This window comes from Acipenser ruthenus, chromosome 14 (assembly GCF_902713425.1).
Source record: "Acipenser ruthenus chromosome 14, fAciRut3.2 maternal haplotype, whole genome shotgun sequence".
Taxonomy (NCBI): Eukaryota; Metazoa; Chordata; class Actinopteri; order Acipenseriformes; family Acipenseridae; genus Acipenser; species Acipenser ruthenus.
Window position 1 is genome coordinate 30,304,681 of NC_081202.1, and position 17,483 is coordinate 30,322,163.

General features: G+C 37.8%; 1 protein-coding gene across 5 annotated transcripts in view; it reads left to right on the forward strand.

The window, feature by feature from the left end:
- The window catches only part of atxn10 (ataxin 10), an 82,108-nt gene that overhangs the window by 21,440 nt on the left and 43,185 nt on the right, over positions 1-17,483 (forward strand). For all 5 annotated transcript variants that reach the window (XM_058986329.1, XM_058986328.1, XM_034033068.3 and 2 more), the window contains 3 exons: positions 1,529-1,625; positions 2,934-3,101; positions 17,232-17,312. In XM_058986329.1, the coding sequence (XP_058842312.1) occupies positions 1,529-1,625; positions 2,934-3,101; positions 17,232-17,312 (346 nt within the window). The remainder of the gene's footprint in view (positions 1-1,528; positions 1,626-2,933; positions 3,102-17,231; positions 17,313-17,483) is intronic.

The following is a 17,483-nucleotide window of genomic DNA, read 5'->3' on the forward strand; positions in this document are numbered from 1 at the left end:
CTTTATAACGCTTAACTATGCTTTACCATACTTTCACTTTGTTTTACACTTTGCTTTGCTGTGCTATGGAAAACTTTTATCGGGCCTGCGACCTGCTTGCTAGAGCGCACAGGACTGTGATGCAAGTGTTTCAGGAAGCAGTTCACAACGTGGGCGCACGCAGCTGCTTTCCCTGCGATCTACGAAGCAGTAAAGCAGTTTTAAAGAAGTGTGATTGGCTAGAAAGTCAGTGTGATGCTTACAAACATGGCCTGCGTACAAGGAAGAGCAACTTTTCGAAGGAGGAGATTGAAGTTTTAATTCAAATGGTGAGACAAAACAAACAAACCTAATTTGGTAAACTTACTACCAGTTTAACCAACCACCGGTTATACCCCTTTGTGCTGCTGGAAAGCCATACAATTCAGTCATGGCTGCTGAAAAGCCATAGGACTCAGAGCGCTGCTGCTACAAGATAACAACTGTCTGTGCTGCTGAAAAAAGTGGGCTTCAGGAAACTAACGATCATCTCTTGCAATGACTGTGTGTATAATCTGGGGTTGGGAGTTGGTTGGGGGTCTGTCCCGGGTAGAGGGAAGCGACCGTTTGTATGACTGGAGTTGGAGTTGGCAGGCAGGTGTACAAGTGGGAGTAGCGCTAGCCATGTTCACAGCACCTTTTATTTATTTTATTTTGTTTAGCTTTTTGTACATTCTAATATGTCCTCTGTGAGCTACCATCGCTGGTAGTGTCATGTGAGTTGAGTGTTAATGTAAATAAAACCAGTGTGCCTGTGGGGTGTGTCAACTGCAACCTCCATCTCTTTCTCCTGCCTGTGAGAATACCCATACCCGCTGTTCTCCACTGTTACAATCCAATTTTTACACCATGTGAAAGTTAATGCAGAGTGCAGTAAAATACAGAAAACATTGTAGGGTTGCCACCTCTTATACAAACCTGATTCGTGTTGGAGGTTTTTACATCACATGAATATGATAAGATGTGTGCATAAATCAGGCAAAAAAAAAAAAACAAGCACAACTTTTTTAACTGTCTTAATTTGGGTCATTGGTCTGAAACACAAGTTGTTTTGGGTCAGCAGGGAATGTCACTGAGTGCAATTTGACATACGAGCATGTGCACATTTTGAGCCCTGCCGTCAGTATATTAATTATAAAATGATGCATCACCGACCATTTCACATCGCTTATCTCCGTTCATGGTTACAATAGTAAAGGTGCAGCGCACATTGTAATTTCCACATGTGCTGTTATTTTATATGCCTGAACACATGAAAACTGTAGACTGGCAATACTAATAGAGAGCCGGTCCATATGTACAAGAAAAAAACTGAAACTAAAACTTGGAGATGCAACTTTGTATGCATTTCAGAGATTTCAGTTGCACAACAATTTATAGTTCAATGTACTATGTAAAGCACTGTTTTTTCCTTTTAAACTGCCACAAAGTCCTGCAGCAATGTGTATATCCTCACGATTGTACTGTATATCACATCTATCTCGCTTGTGTTTCTCATTTTTCAATACAGCTTTTAGGTGCGGAATACAATTCCTTGGAAACCTTGCTGTGGGTAACCAAGACTGTAAAGATGACATCTGGAAGCACACTTTCCCAGATACTTTCTTGTAAGTATTTATGAAGGAGTATTTACCGCAGTGTATTCAGATCATGCATCCTCCTGCAACAGTGTTCTCTGGTTGAAATGAGTGGTGTATTGTGGGAAAAGAAAGCAAGCATTGTTTCAAGAGGGAGGGTAATCTGAATATACTGCAAGAGGTGATCTTTCTCGGGGTCAACGCTCCCAAGGTAAAGTTGAGAAATGTATTTGCCAGGTGATTTATGACCCCTGATGTATGAATGAAATATCAAAACAATCTTGATTATGTTTAAAGATGTATTACTGCGATATGGACAACACAGGATACAACAAAGAACAAGTACAGGGTTTTTGTAAACACTGCAGGGTGTTCTGTAACACTAGCAACATTATCATTTACACACTTTCCTTCTGTTTTAAATATGCTTTCATTTTATTCGTGCCTTCTTTACAAGTAAGTAAAAACATTAAAGTGCCCTTTAAGCATTTCTATGGGCATTGTTTTTTCACAAATCTAGAAACAATCCGAAAATGCCTTGTTCCTGTAAGTGAACGGAACATTGTTAGAGTTTGAAAGTGATCTAGAATGGGTCCCAGAGTGGCTCTTCCTGTAAAGGCACTGATAGGTGGTGAGTCATAGAGTCAAGAGGAGCACAGCTTAAAAAAGGAGCAAAAAGAAGGGAAATGAAAATAATGGCCTAACATTCAAAACAAACAACAAGCCAATTGAAAAAGTAACTTATTAACTTTTTGTAAAAAAAAAAATACAGTGAAAAGTAATTGTACAGCTATGGCCAATCGTTTTGCATCACCCTATAGAACTCAAATTTTGCTTCATAAAATTGAATAAAACCTTCTGAATATTGTTACGTTAACATATTGAATTGCATACCACTTTGTAGTTTTCCATATAGTTAACAAAAAACTGCCAAATTGAAAAATGTGACATTTAGAAATATAACATTAAATACTGTACTACTATTATGGTTTCCGATAGACTTTTGCGATATCATTTTGATTACATGATGTTAAATAAAAATATCTAAATTATGTTCATTTAGTTTGTTTTTATTTTTTATTATGTCATAATCCTAAAATTCTAGTTGTTGCAAACATTTTGGCCTAAGTAACAGGCTTAAAATAAAAATTAGGATCCTGTATTCCAAGATTTACGACAATAGATTTTAAAGCCTAGATTAAGAAAAGGTGATGTTAGTGTATTTCCCCTGTGAACCAGCATTTTGTAATGTGGGTCAATGTGACCCCAAAAAGAGTCCATTACAGAGTTTCTTTCCATATCATATTAACCTGTGTTGTATCTGTCTGCCTGTTAAAGGAACTTACTCGACCACAGTGATGAGAAGGCTGTAGCCTATGGCTCCATGGTGCTGTTCACCTGCCTGAATGGAGAGAAAGTGGGAGAGATGTTGGTGATTGAAGGGGGACAGGAATTAGCTGTCAGACTCATCAGACTCTGCAGGAAACAACCCGAACTGGATTGGGCGTAAGTTTAGACTGCTTACTATACATATCAAACAGTTCAGATACACATTTTTGTTATTTAGGTGCTTGTGAAAGGTGGTGAGCTGGGCTATATGTTTTTCAAGGTAAAATGGTTCAAATCATGTTCAAAATCATTTTTCTTTGCATTTCTGCGACAAAGCTTTTAAAAGGCGATCGTATCAGTGTTTGCTCCAGGACTTACAGACTGAGGGTCAATGTGGCCCCCTCTCAAATTTTTAGGGGGGCATTTTCTTATTTTTATTTTTGTTTGTTTTAAATATGACAACAGAGTTTACAGACCTTTTGTTTCTGAAGAACAAAAAATAAAACTGTAAATCTGTAGATACAACCAAGGTGTCTCTACAATACTCACTGTCACTTTTGGGGAAAATATTGGGAAATGTGTCACAGTGATGCTGGTGTATCACTGAGTAGAGGATATTCATTGTACCAAATCACATTAGAACAGGGGTTTTCAATCTTTTTAAGCTGCATACCCCTTTCCAAAAAATGTAGTCCATCGCGTACCCCCATCTGAGAGTCATAATAATAAAATGAAAACGGAAAAAAGGTCTGTACAATAACATGATACAACAAAACGCACAAGCCTTGGAGTGTGTGATGGATACAATTATAAAAGTTACAGTATTATAACAGAAAAAACTATATTATATTTACTTTTGGATAAAAATAGTCCCTCAAACAGGTTTCTAGTTGTTGGAAACATCAACATCATTTTATTGTAAATATTAATTAATTAAAATCAACGAAGCCTCTGTGCTAGCCTCAATCACTCAGAAATGACATAGGACTATTCCATGATAGCAAATGGCAATCATGTATTTTTACTGATAATAAAATTACAGAAAAGAAGGCAAAGAAAAGTTCACTATCCACACATCTCTACAGATGACCTCATTACGAAAACATAATATTGGCATTTTTAAATTCTTGGTGACTAAAACGTACAGTACTGATGTTAATTAAAAAATAATAATAAAATGCTTACCTAGTATCAGTGTGATGGATGTCCCTGCTTGTTACCACACAAATCACTGATGATGGCAGGGAAATTGGAAAGAGCTTCAATTCCAAGACATTTTTGGCGTTTTTAATCTCTAACGGTATTTTGTCTTGATCGCCCTTTGCTAGTAATGTACTAGTATTGAGCCAACAATCCATATTTTTTCACTGGATTGAAAGCTAAAAACTCTTACTCTCACACCAGACTTAACGGCTTGTCAAATTAGACCGCATTGCAATACTTCGGTTTCTGATTGGCCATACATTCTGTATTTTTAAATGAAACAATACTTAAGTTACAATAAACTTTAATCGGGTCATTGAAAATAATAAATATCGACTTGCAGGCATGAACGCACACAGGAAATAAAATGAGTTAAAGACTAGGCTTTTAGTTTTTTAAAATATGTAATTTTTTTTTTTTATCCCAAAGACAGACTGCAGTAACCGCCCAACGTTTATATGACATTTAAACAACAGGGCTTATTTAAAACGTACATATATAATATGTAAATTAGTCATGTGTGCACTGATCGCTCTGTCACAACACATCAGTCTGGTATTAGCGATTTAAACGTGGCTTACATGACAGAAGTTTGCAATAGATTGGCAAGTGGTACTAAATAAAATGCGTTGTCCGCCATTTCAGAATTTTTTCTCGCGTACACCCAGGGGTACGTGTACCCCAGTTTGAAAACCGCTAGAACAGTGGTTCTCAAACTTTTGTCACAGTGAGCCTCCCTGAGCTATGAAAAAAATAACTGCACCACCCCAGTTTACTAAAACAATATAACAAACTGAAAATCCTATATGTTGCAAAAAAATGAATAAAAAAGGGATTTGATCAATATAGAGCAGTATAGAGAAGTATTAATTCAAAAACAGTATAAATGGAAGCAGCTAAAATCTTTTTCTTTTTTTTATCCTGTTAATTTTCTTATCTTAATGGGTTTTAATGTAACTTTGAAATTGCTGTTTTTGTATTATGTGTATACTGTTGTTTAAATCTGTTATTTAAATGGTCTGATTGTTGCAGTTGTATGTGTGACATGCTATACAAATGTAGTGTGGTTTGTTCTTTTTTTCTGCTATGTACTGTACAGTGCTTTGCGATACTTTTTGTATAAAAAGCACTATATAAATGCAATACATAAATAAAGAAAAACTCATTGAGCTTCCTGTGAATAAACTTTACGGGTTTAGATACTAAGGTAGAGTGTCGAGATGCCGGCGTAGCTTGCAGGGCCACATGCTGTGGTTTGCCAGTGTTTCGCCACATAAAACACATTTGAGGCCTCGGTGCACCGCTGGACTCGCTCCATGTAAAGCCCAGTTTTAAATATGCTTCGTCATATTTTCGGCTTCTGCGTTTTGCTGGAACCTCCGCTGCTGCCGTCACTTCGGTTTGTGTTGTACGTTTTTCTCACTTTGTCACAAAACTATCCATTTCTCATTTAAAGCTGTTTCTCACTGTAAGCGCGCTGCTGATACTGTTTTTAAGTTTACTTGGGGGTGGTGAGGAGGGGGGGACCAAGCAACATACGTGTGACGTATCACAGTTGCTAAGGAACATTAGCACGTTAAACAAAAGCTTTTTGCGTTATTTTATTTTAGTTATTTTTAAATATAATACATTTAAAATATATAATAATTTGTAATTTTTTTTCTAATCATCCAACCTCTCCAAAAACATAAAAAGACACACAGCTCGCGCCTCCCTTAACACCTTGCCACACCTCCCTTGGGAGGCGCGCCCCGTAGTTTGAGAAACGCTGCGCTAGAAGAAACCAGATTACCAGCAGGTACAGTTTAATAGTAGTAATATTTAAATGCCATTGTCCTGACTGGTAAATTCTTACCTTCCAACTTCCCCTTTATTTTAACAATTTCCAAATCAGAAATGGCGTTTTATTTTTGACATTTTTCATTCTTAGCCCCCAAGTAAATATTTTGGACAGTGTTCAAAACAATTGTTGCTTTATTTTTACAACACGCGTTGATGTTGTTGATATGATAAACGCGTATATCCGCGTATAGCTGTACTGTATTTATTTTTTTCAAGGTTAAACAAAGGCCCGTGTTACACAGAACACTAAAAATAAAATGTCAAATATACACTATGTATTTCATTGGTTTTGTGGATTTGCTATATTTTTAACTTATTTTAATACTGCACATAATGATATGGTTTAGAAAATGCTAGTTACCAAACCCGTGACTGCACGTGAACTGTATTACATAATAATTTCCTTTATTCTGATTCCAGTGGTGTTTTCTCAATGCAAGATGTATTGTAGGCATATATACAGTGCTGTATAAAATCACATACACTGTGTGTGTGTGTGTGTGTGTGTCTATATATATATATATATATATATATATATATATATATATATATATATATATATATATATATATATATATATATATATTTTATCATGCCCGTTATAGGCCTACTGGCGAAATGGCCAAGAGACAGTTGGTGCTTAACACGTACGGAGTTATTCTGGCCCTGAATTTGAGCATTTTTGGTCATAGAAAAGACACATTTCACATATTTTATAACGTTACCGTAGGCTACTTTTTTTTTTTTTCAGTCAATGATGCGGTTTGCATTTCACAAATCTACTACACACAGTATTTTTAAGCACAACTATAACAGCCTACATTTCAACAGTCACTGCCGAAGCTTATTACTTATTCTTACAGAATTAATGGTCGGATGTAACGGGGATACAAGGTTATATTTGCACCGGGCCAAGTTAACAAGCCTGATGTTGTCGTCCAAGCTTTACTGTGAAACTGACTGTAATCAGGGAGGGTGTGAGCGCATTCTACTGGACTGGAGAATATGGCACAGGAGTTTAATTATGAAAACGCAAGTGTAAACAAACAAGTAAAAAAGATTAGCCTGTCGTCAGACATGTGATGTTAATACAAAATGCATTAATTTACTGTGTATTGGTATTGCGTCTGGTCTGGGAAGGGGGACACACGGGCGCGTTAAGAGAATTTCAGCTGGACATTTTTTATTTCAGGGGGGCATTGGCGCAATGGCACGGCCTAGTGCGAACACTGCGTATGTAGCTTTCCGTTTATGATCGACAGCAATATTGCACATAGAACACAACATAAAATCAGACACATTAAATGTCCCCATCTTGCACTGGACAGAGCGATCTTTAACAGAAATAGTTCCAATCTTTGATGCAGCTGGTGTCTTTTTCGTTCAAGACATTTTAAAGAAATCTTGCAACTCATTTCAATGTGTTCAATCATTTACCAGAAACAAACTAAACTGGCTTCTATGTTCCTAAGTGTGACAGGTAGTGTGTCAGTTAAGCAAATGTTTGCTAAAAAAAAAATGGATATTTACACTGTTCTTTCAGAAATGGGGATTTTCACAAGGAACGATGCATTACATGGCATTGGGCACATTTCACAAGAATTGTGTAATCCATGATAACTGTGAAAAAAACACAGCCTTAGTGATGAGTTGGTAGTGCTGACGAATAAAGAATAAAGTAGTTGCAGTTTTATTTATCCGCTGTGTAGAGATAGCCCAGGTTTCTCCGCATTGCCCTGTGAGTAAGTACTGTGGAATCATGCTTGATTGCATCAACTAACTATTCGTGGTTATCCCGGTATTACACCTAAATATAAGCGGTTGATGAAATCTTAGGAAAGCTTCTCCTCAAATACAGATGTACATACTGTGTAAAGGGTTTTCTGTTGATGTGCATCATATAGGAGGGAAATTTTATTATTAAACAGAATAACTATGACCTTTTCTGTAAAAGCATTATACTGTAAGTGACTCTGCCATTTTCAAAGAGTTGTTTTAGTATTCTCCAAAGCAAAATCATTTTTCAGTCCAAAACATCTTAAACTAAAAGGCAAAAGAAAAGAAACACAGCTAAACAATAGCACTGACTGATGTTGACATAAACCAGCTGTGCTTTACAGGAGCTGTACAATTAAAAAAAAAAAAAAAAACATACAACAAAAAAAGAATCCTTTCTACATGTGCTATTCCTTAGCGTTGGATTACATTGTGCTTAAATTAAATAAACAACACAGAATAACCTACATTCAAATCAATGAAAAAGAGATCACTGGAGACAATGTTTAATGTACATGCATCAACAAGTGTCCACATACTTACAGAAAACAGTTACTGCTGCTCTTTTACATTAAATACAATTCCCTGGTGTCAGTTTACTACATTCTTACATCGTTTGGGCTTCTATTCATTCTACTTTTTTTTTCTGAAAGCAGACAGTAATGACTAATGTGTTCCCCCAGATTGTTTACAGCCCCAAAGGTAATTGTATTTCTGTGGCTTCCTTCCCCATTAAAAACTACATCAGTCTGTGAGCCAAATACTCCACTTCTGCTACAGAATTACTCGTTTTTTCTTTTGGAGACATTACTGAGTTTTAAAATAATTGTAGCTAACAAGATACTTCCATACATGTTCTCCTCCATGGACATCCATTCATTATAAGGTCTTAAATGTGCAGTTTTGAAAGAAACACATGCTTTAGCAAACATGTATTTTCATTTTAAAACATGATAGCTGGTATTATGCCATGCAGCATTTAAAGATTTTAAGACAAGGTTGTATAAACATGGGATCAAGTTCAGTTTGCTTTACCCAGCCAAGCTCCATGTTACATTTAAGAGAAAGAAGATCTTCACTTCGCTGCAGGAGGCGAATGACACTTCACTCTTAATTACAGCTAAGTGGGAACAACATTTTGTTTGAATGTTTTTTTTCTTTTTCTTCAGGGACTAAAAACTATACTGAGTTATGTGGGACTGTTCAGGGTTCAAACCAAGTTTTGAACACTTAACAGCTCTTTGGCCTGGCAATGTGTGTTGCTCCTTTATATTTGAAAATGGTATGTTTTGCAAGTAGATAACTACTTTTATAATAAGTCCCCGGTGATTTGACCATTTATAGTATTTAATATAAACATTTCAAGTAAGGGAGGAAGTGTGTGTATCTTTACAGTCTTGGGCATCTCTGCATAGTAAGCTGTGATTGGTTTACTGAGGTTACATGGACTCACAGACTTGGTTCACAAACAACTGAACGCATACTTTGAAGCGTGAAATGTTTGCTGGCAATATGGATATGAAAATGTTCTCTTATTTTTGTCACAGCTGATGGCATTATATCCCATAAGTGATTATATGTACTGTTAACCCAGACTTTCCTAAGTAGTTTACAGAAAGAAAACCCTTGCCTTGTTTTTGTTTAAAAAAAAAAAAAAAACTTGCTGTAAACCATAACATGCACCTTATTGCTATATGACACGTACTCGCTTGTTTGTTGTTGGTGCGAGCTCACAGAGGGATGTAAACACCTTGAAAGCACGGAGAGATGAACAGCGGAGTGCATTGCTCTGTTGAAAGCATGGAGAGATGAACAGCGGAGTGCATTGCTCTGTTGAAAGCACGGAGAGATGAACAGCGGAGTGCATTGCTCTGTTGAAAGCACGGAGAGATGAACAGCGGAGTGCATTGCTCTGTTGAAAGCACGGAGAGATGAACAGCGGAGTGCATTGCTCTGTTGAAAGCACGGAGAGATGAACAGCGGAGTGCATTGCTCTGTTGAAAGCACGGAGAGATGAACAGCGGAGTGCATTGCTCTGTTGAAAGCACGGAGAGATGAACAGCGAAGTGCATTGCTCTGTTGAAAGCACGGAGAGATGAACAGCGGAGTGCATTGCTCTGTTGAAAGCACGGAGAGATGAACAGCGGAGTGCATTGCTCTGTTGAAAGCACGGAGAGATGAACAGCGGAGTGCATTGCTCTGTTGAAAGCACAGAGAGATGAACAGCGGAGTGCATTGCTCTATTGAAAGCACGGAGAGATGAACAGTGGAGTGTATTGCTCTGTTGCTGTATACGCCAGTGGAAAATCAAAAGCTGGTTTTGGCTCTGGGTCTTCATCAGCATCATCTTTTTTTCACAAAATAAAATCTTCTTTCAAAGTTGTTGTTTTCAAAACGCCCCGATCATGCATCACACTCTTCTTTACTTCTGGTGTCTGAATCAATCTTGTATGTTGATGTATTTCGTTTCCAATAATAGCAAGCAAGTTATACTACTATAAAATCAAAGTAAACCATTAATACTGCAAATAAACTGTACCAAAATTAAAGTAAATACTATACACACATCTTTAGATAGTCAATAGTTTGCTGCTGTATCTTGCATTCTTCTCAGTGCACTGCTGAAGTGACACTAAAGAGAAGTGCTGTACAAGGATTTAGCTCACAGTGCCAGGACTCCACATCGCCCATCTCCGTTGGTCACAGACACTCACTCTTCATTAACGCAGGAATCCTGTGTGAATCTCGTTACTTTCACGTGCCATGTACTATACATAAAATAAAAATACAGTTAAATGAGGTTAATACATTTTAGGGTGGCAGTCGAGATCTACCACTGTTTAGTCATTGCAGTAGACCTCATTATGGTAGTGGGAATTTGGTTTCAAGGGGGGGCGGCTTGTGTCCCTGAAGATAAAACTGCATTTGGGGGATACAAACATTATGGATGTGCTGAGTACTTGGATCGTACATGTATCCATTACCATTATGGCAGTTTTTACTACGAGTATTAGTAAAAGTCCATTACTCATTCCACTATGTTCTTATATGTACAAATACATTAAATCAGACCCTGGCCGCAATTGGGCATTTGAATGTCAAGAGAGAGCCAATCCATGCAAGAAAGGAGGAGGAACTAGTGCATTACAGAAAACGCATTCGGTCTCCACAATCTAATTCCTAAAACATTATAATACTGTTTTGTCACTCTCTGAATGATCACGCGCATCGGGGATTCATTTTATGTCGGGTTTAGCCTTCTCCATTACCTGTAAAGCCACCTGAGTGTCGATATAGTACTGATTGTGGCATTTGTCGTCCACAATAACTTGAGTACATTTTTACAAAACAACCTGAAACTTGTTAAAAAGTCAATGTCCAGAACCCTATTCAAAACCAGTTGGATCAAAAGTTTGTAAGTGGGTCAAATTTTCCAAACAAAAAAATCTCTTGGACCGGCCATCTTTTAAAAGCCAGCTACCTCTAGTTAAGGAAAGAACAAGTGTGTGGCTTTGTTTTTAACAGTGTTATCCTGAAGAAACCTAGACAGAACCATTAGCAGACCAGGCATGGTAACAGTCAGTGGTCCTGATATTCACAGTGGTACTGATTTGGGATCATCATACAGGGCAGCAGTGTGGAGTAGTGGTTAGGGCCCTGGACTCTTGACCGGAGGGGGACACTGCTGCTGTACTCTTGAGCAAGGTACTTTACCTAGATTGTTCCAGTAAAAACCCAACTGTATAAATGGGTAATTGTATGTAAAAAAATAATAATAATGTAATTGTATGTAAAAATAATGTGATATCTTGTAACAATTATAAATCGCCCTGGATAAGGGTGGCTGCTAATAAATAAATAATAATAATAATAATAATAATTGAGCCACAGGCTAGGAAAAGACAAACCATTGTGATACCACTGGTATGTGAAAATATTGGCATCCTTCTACCAGTGGCTTATACTATTGTAGCTGCCCTTGCACTACAGTAAAATTGTAAAACGTGCCCCTGTATTTGTTGTTGAAACAGAGGATTGCTCTTTAGAGGAGTACAGTGCATAAAGCTTTGCAATGCTGGCATTTTTTTGCAGTAAAACAAGGAATGCCATGTCCAGCATTATGCTAAGTCTCCTCTAATGGTTTTCTGTGTTTTCTGTTTTTCTTTACAAAGGCAAAGTCATCAAGTAAACAAGTCAAACCATTTAGCATAGTGCCTCTAAATGCAAACCGCGCTCGTAATGTAGAATATGTAATCTGAGCAGTGGAGAATATCAGTGTACAAACTTAGTAAATGTATTTACTCTACATGTTGAATAACGTAACAAACAATTACAGCAATTCTCACAAGCCAAGTGAGAGGTCATCCAGGCATACTGACTTAAGGCAGAGTATGTATTGCACATTGCTGGTGCCATGTCTTCCTGGACGGCTTTCAACATTTTGAGAAATAGGCATGTGGACTGCATTGTACTGTACAGTAGCTTTAAAAAACACATTCTTAACTCTCATTAGCCTAACAACTTCCTGTCACAAAGACGGCCAGAGTGGGTGGCGTCAGACCAGAAAAAGAATACACAGACAGACGGTGGTGATGATGAGCTGAGTGCAATGGCTGCACTCAGCGTTTATTAACAAATAAAAAGGTTTAACAGTACAAAAACAGGACACGGCACTGGTAGCCAAAAGAAACATATAAACAAAACGGACTAAACACTAAACAGACGGTGCAGGACAGACAGACGAACACGGTGAGTACAAACAAAACACTTATTATATTTACGATTACGATTTTAACTCTCCTTCTCTCTCACCCGTTCTCCACTCTCTGAACACCTCACCCCAAGTGACTAAAACGTGCATCTATATATACTGTTGTGCTGGGATTCAATTACTAATTAATTACTCACTTGAATCCCAGCACGTGAATTCATTACGTGCAACCCCGTGCCACACATTATACACATTTTATCTGCACGTGAAGTGATGTGCCATCCTCGTGCCTAAATATAATTATACACTTTAAACACACGTGAAACACAGACCCGTTTATATCCCGTGTACCAATCTATACACCAACATTAACATATGCACCCATACATACATACACAGAACACACAAATGCACACAGGGGCAGGGCACTTTGCCACACTTCCTTACAAGTTCCTAAGTATTCTTCTGCAGATCATTTTGTATTTCAGTTTATTTTCTCTTTAACCTGCTACCACACTACAGATTCATTCCCTGTGCAAGAAGTTTTAGGACCCCATCTGAAACATGAAACTACCTTTGCTGCACATTGGCATTTATAGAATAAATAATAGAAAATGTATTTATTGCATGTTGCGCTTTTTAAACAAAAGTATTGCAAAGCACTGTACAGTACATAGCAGAAAAAAGAACAAACCACAATACATTTGTATAGCATGTCACACATACAGCTGCCACAATCAGACCATTTAAATAAGAGTATACACATAATAATAATAATAATACAAAAGCAGCAATTTTAAAGTTACGTTAAAACCCACTAAGATAATAAAGCCATTTTATAAAAGTGCGTTTTTAGTCTTGACTTGGAAACTGTAACGGTCCCAGCTTCCCTGACAAACGAAGGCAGAGCATTTCATAATTTAGGAGTGCTACAAGAAAAAGCCCTACCTCCCGTGTTGCTTTTGTTGACCCTAGGAATAACCAGCAGCCCTGCATCCTGTGATCTCAGAGTGTGGTTGGGAAGATACAGGGTCAGTAACTCCTGCAAATAACTAGGTGCCAATCCATTCAGGGCCTTGTAAATTAACAGCAAAATCTTAAAATCAATTCTGTACTGCACAGGGAGCCAGTGTAAACAGGCCAAAACGGGTAATATGTTCACTTTTCCTGGTTTTAGTCAGAATTCTAGCGGCGATATTGTGAACAAGCTGCAAGCGGGATACCACATGTTTTGGGATACCAGAAAAAAAGTGCATTACAATAATCAATTCTAGATGAAACAAAGGCATGCATTAGTCTCTCAGCATCAGATACAGAAATAATTGGTCTAAGTTTGGCTATATTTCTCAAATGGTAAAAAGATACTTTTAGTAACTTCCCTAATATGAGTCTCAAATGATAGATCAGGATCACAGATGACCCCCAAACTCTCTTAATTTGTAGTTTAAGTTTTGATGAGAGACTGCAAGGGTCAAGCTCATGTAATTCCACATTTCCTTTTAGTTGGTTCTGTGAGCCCACTAGTGTAACCTCTGTTAAATCTGAATTCAACATTAGACAATTCTGTGACATCCAATGCTTGATGTCTGTAAGGCTAACATATAGCTGGGTATCATCAGCATAGCAATGGAAGTTCACTCCATGTCTGCAGTCAATGTCACCTAATGGTTGCATATATAATGAAAACAACAAGGAACCTAGAATGGAGCCCTGTGGAACACCACAGACAACTTCCAATAATGATGATTTTTACCTCCCCAATAGAGACAAACTGAAACCTATCAGAAAGATAAGATTTGAACCAGGACAGGACAAAGCCAAACAATCCCACTGTGCTTTCAAGACCATTCAGTAGGATGGAATGGTCTACAGTATCAAAGGCAGCACTTCGATCTAGAAGAATTAAAACTGATGGAAAGCCGAGTCAGAGCTTACCAGCAGATCATTCACAAATCTGACAAGGGCCTGAAACTCGAATATACCACTAAGAGTTAGAAATGTTTGTAATTGGATTGCAACAGCTCTCTCTAGAACTAGGAGGCTGTGTGGTCCAGTGGTTAAAGAATAGGGCTTGTAACCAGGAGGTCCCTGGTTTAAATCCCACCTCAGCCACTGACTCATTGTGTGACCCTGAGCAAGTCACTTAACCTCCTTGTGCTCCATCTTTCGGGTGAGGCGTAGTTGTAAGTGACTTTGCAGCTGATGCATAGTTCACACACCCTAGTCTCTGTAAGTCGCCTTGGATAAAGGCGTCTGCTAGATAAACAAATAATAGAACCTTATCTAAGAATGGTAGGTTGGAGATTGGCCTATAGTTATTTAATTCTTTAAGGTCCAAATTGTGTTTCTTAAGCATAGGCTTTACCAGAGCTACCTTAAGTGCTGAAGGAAAATGTCCCCGGTACGGCAGTAAACCCGCGGTGTCTCGATGCATGTCACAGTATACCGCCTTTATCATGTAAAACCAATACGTTATTTTTCCAGCAGAGTGTGCCAACGAGCTTTTAGAAATTTATTGGACTGTTAACCATTGTTGTGTAATGAGATGATTTCTGGTTTAGTTTTGCATATTTAAAATTAAATTGATCTGGAAACTAATGATGGTACAGAAGAGCCCTAGGCCATGTGAAAGAAATAAAAACTCAAAATGTTGACTTTGAACAGTGAATATAATAATAAATAAATAATTATATAAATGTGCATATCTACAAAAATAGATGATCAGTACATTCAGCAGTTAAAGTTCTTAAAGCCAATTTGTAGTCTCTGCAGCCAAATTATAGGGAATATTTTGCACTTGTGGAAGGATACATTCAATACCAAATTATTTGAAGTTTAAAATATTATTGTTTTTTGTTTTCTTTTTACAAAATAAGTACAGAGCAGTTTTATAAGCACGATAACCCACAACACGGGGTGCGGTAAGGCAAATCTTGGCACACTTCTGGGTGGTGGAAGGCACAGCCTAGAGCCTCATGACTCACAACACTCCCAGACATGTGGTAGATAGGTCTTACCCTACACCCTCTTGTGGGTTATTGCTTACATAAGTTTACATAACAAATACTAGTATTACTACCATTTACAAAATGGCAAAAAAATGACAATTCAATTTACTTCAGTGGCACATCTTAAAGCCACAAGTCGGGAAATGCCATGCCAGGTTAGACTTGTAGCATAGATGCTGAGATGTGATGGGCAGAGTAGCATTCAGTGATAAGTGGAGCAGTGAAAAGGGCAGAGGTAAGAAAATGAATTTTAAAACTTTAGCAACAACACCTTTAACAAGGAAACGTTTCACTAAAGGGGAGCTGTGAAAATAATTTTAAAGCCCCTTTCATGCTGGCGCTCCTACCCGGGTCACAATCCCACGTAGTGTGAAACCAGGTACATGGGTCATACTCAGGATGTGGTTTGACACGCTTTGACCCGGGTCGAGTGAGACAAAATGTGGACAAAGTAACAAACAGCCATGACTGCGTGAAGGTTTCACTTCTGTAAACAACGTTTCTGTTTATTCTATTTAGCCATATTTCTGTTGATTGAGACACGCCTTGAGCCAGATTACAGCAGGGATGAAGAAACATTTTCTCTAATCAACATTTGGGCCGAACATTCAAACCAGAGAAGCTTGGATGGAAGTGTCTGTAACAAGCTGCTTTCCGGGAAATTGCATACGTGCATTTAGTTGCTTCTGTCAAGTATGTGGAATAAATGGCTTCAATGAAAGTCAATGCAAAGGTTAATCAAATTCGGGCAAGTGGTTACCACAATATAGCCTTCAATAGCTCAGCCAATCAGGTGTCAGTGGTGTGAAAAAGTATGTCTGCATGAGCAACACTCACACAGTTCTGTGGCTTCCTTTAGACCAGCTAATTAGAGGCCAAAACACAGGGAAAAGTAAGTCACCAAGATCTGCTTACTTCCAAGTACTTGTGCTATTGAATGCCCATACCAAGTTTCAGCACAACTGAATTCAAGATATACTGTAGTTAAAACAAACATACAGGCATCTCCCCTGTATCCCTGTCACCAGGGAAAAGTGTAAATGGAAATGTTACTGAAGCTAATGAGGTAGCAAAATTAATTTTAACACCACCCTAATAAAACATATGAACAATGTTCAACAGCAGATGATCAGGGGAGCAGTGAAAATATAATTGAAAATTGATTTTCACAGCTCCCCTTATCACTGTTTAGTGGAACTTGTCCTTGTTGAAGGTGTTGTTGCTAAGATTTTAAAATAAATATTCTTGCCTCTGACATTTTCACTGCTCCCTTACCATTGAATGTTACCCTGCCCGTCACATTTCCATATCTATGCTAAAAGCCTAATCTGGATGCAGCTGAGTTATGGGTGGGATGGCATTTCCGGACTTTTGTGGCTTCAGGCTGCACCAATGAAGGTCATTTAATTGTCCTTTTGGTAAGGAATGTTCTGACTTTTGTGGCTTCAAACTTAAACCATATCTAGTTTTATAACTATGTTTTTTTGGTAATGGATATGTAATGTAGGCCAACATGTATTTGTGCATAGCAGTGTGTTACCAATAAAACTAAAAGAAACGATCCAGAGTCACAGATCCCTAGATGGCGCTGGATCTTTCTTTTATAGAGTATTCATTGTGCTACTTACAGCAGTAGGAGGTTATAAAGGAACTAATTTTAATGCCTGTCATAATCATTTTATAAGGTTTTCATCCTTCTAGAGAAAATGTTATAATTGTATGATGCATGAATAAGAATTACTGTTAAGTGTATTTCTTCTCTTTCAGAGTTCTAATTGTTACACAGCATTTTCTGAAATGCGCAGAACTGGTTGAAAAGATGTATGCAAAACTGAACAACCAAGAAAGGTAACCCCCAATATCCTGTGCTGTGAACACCAGTAAATTTACTAACTTGCCCACTGCTATACTATACATGGCATTTTCCATGCCTGATGGCCTGTCGACAAATAGCTTTCTTGAATATTTTATAAGTTACAGCCCCAGAAAAGACTAAATAAGACGTGTGTTGATATAGAA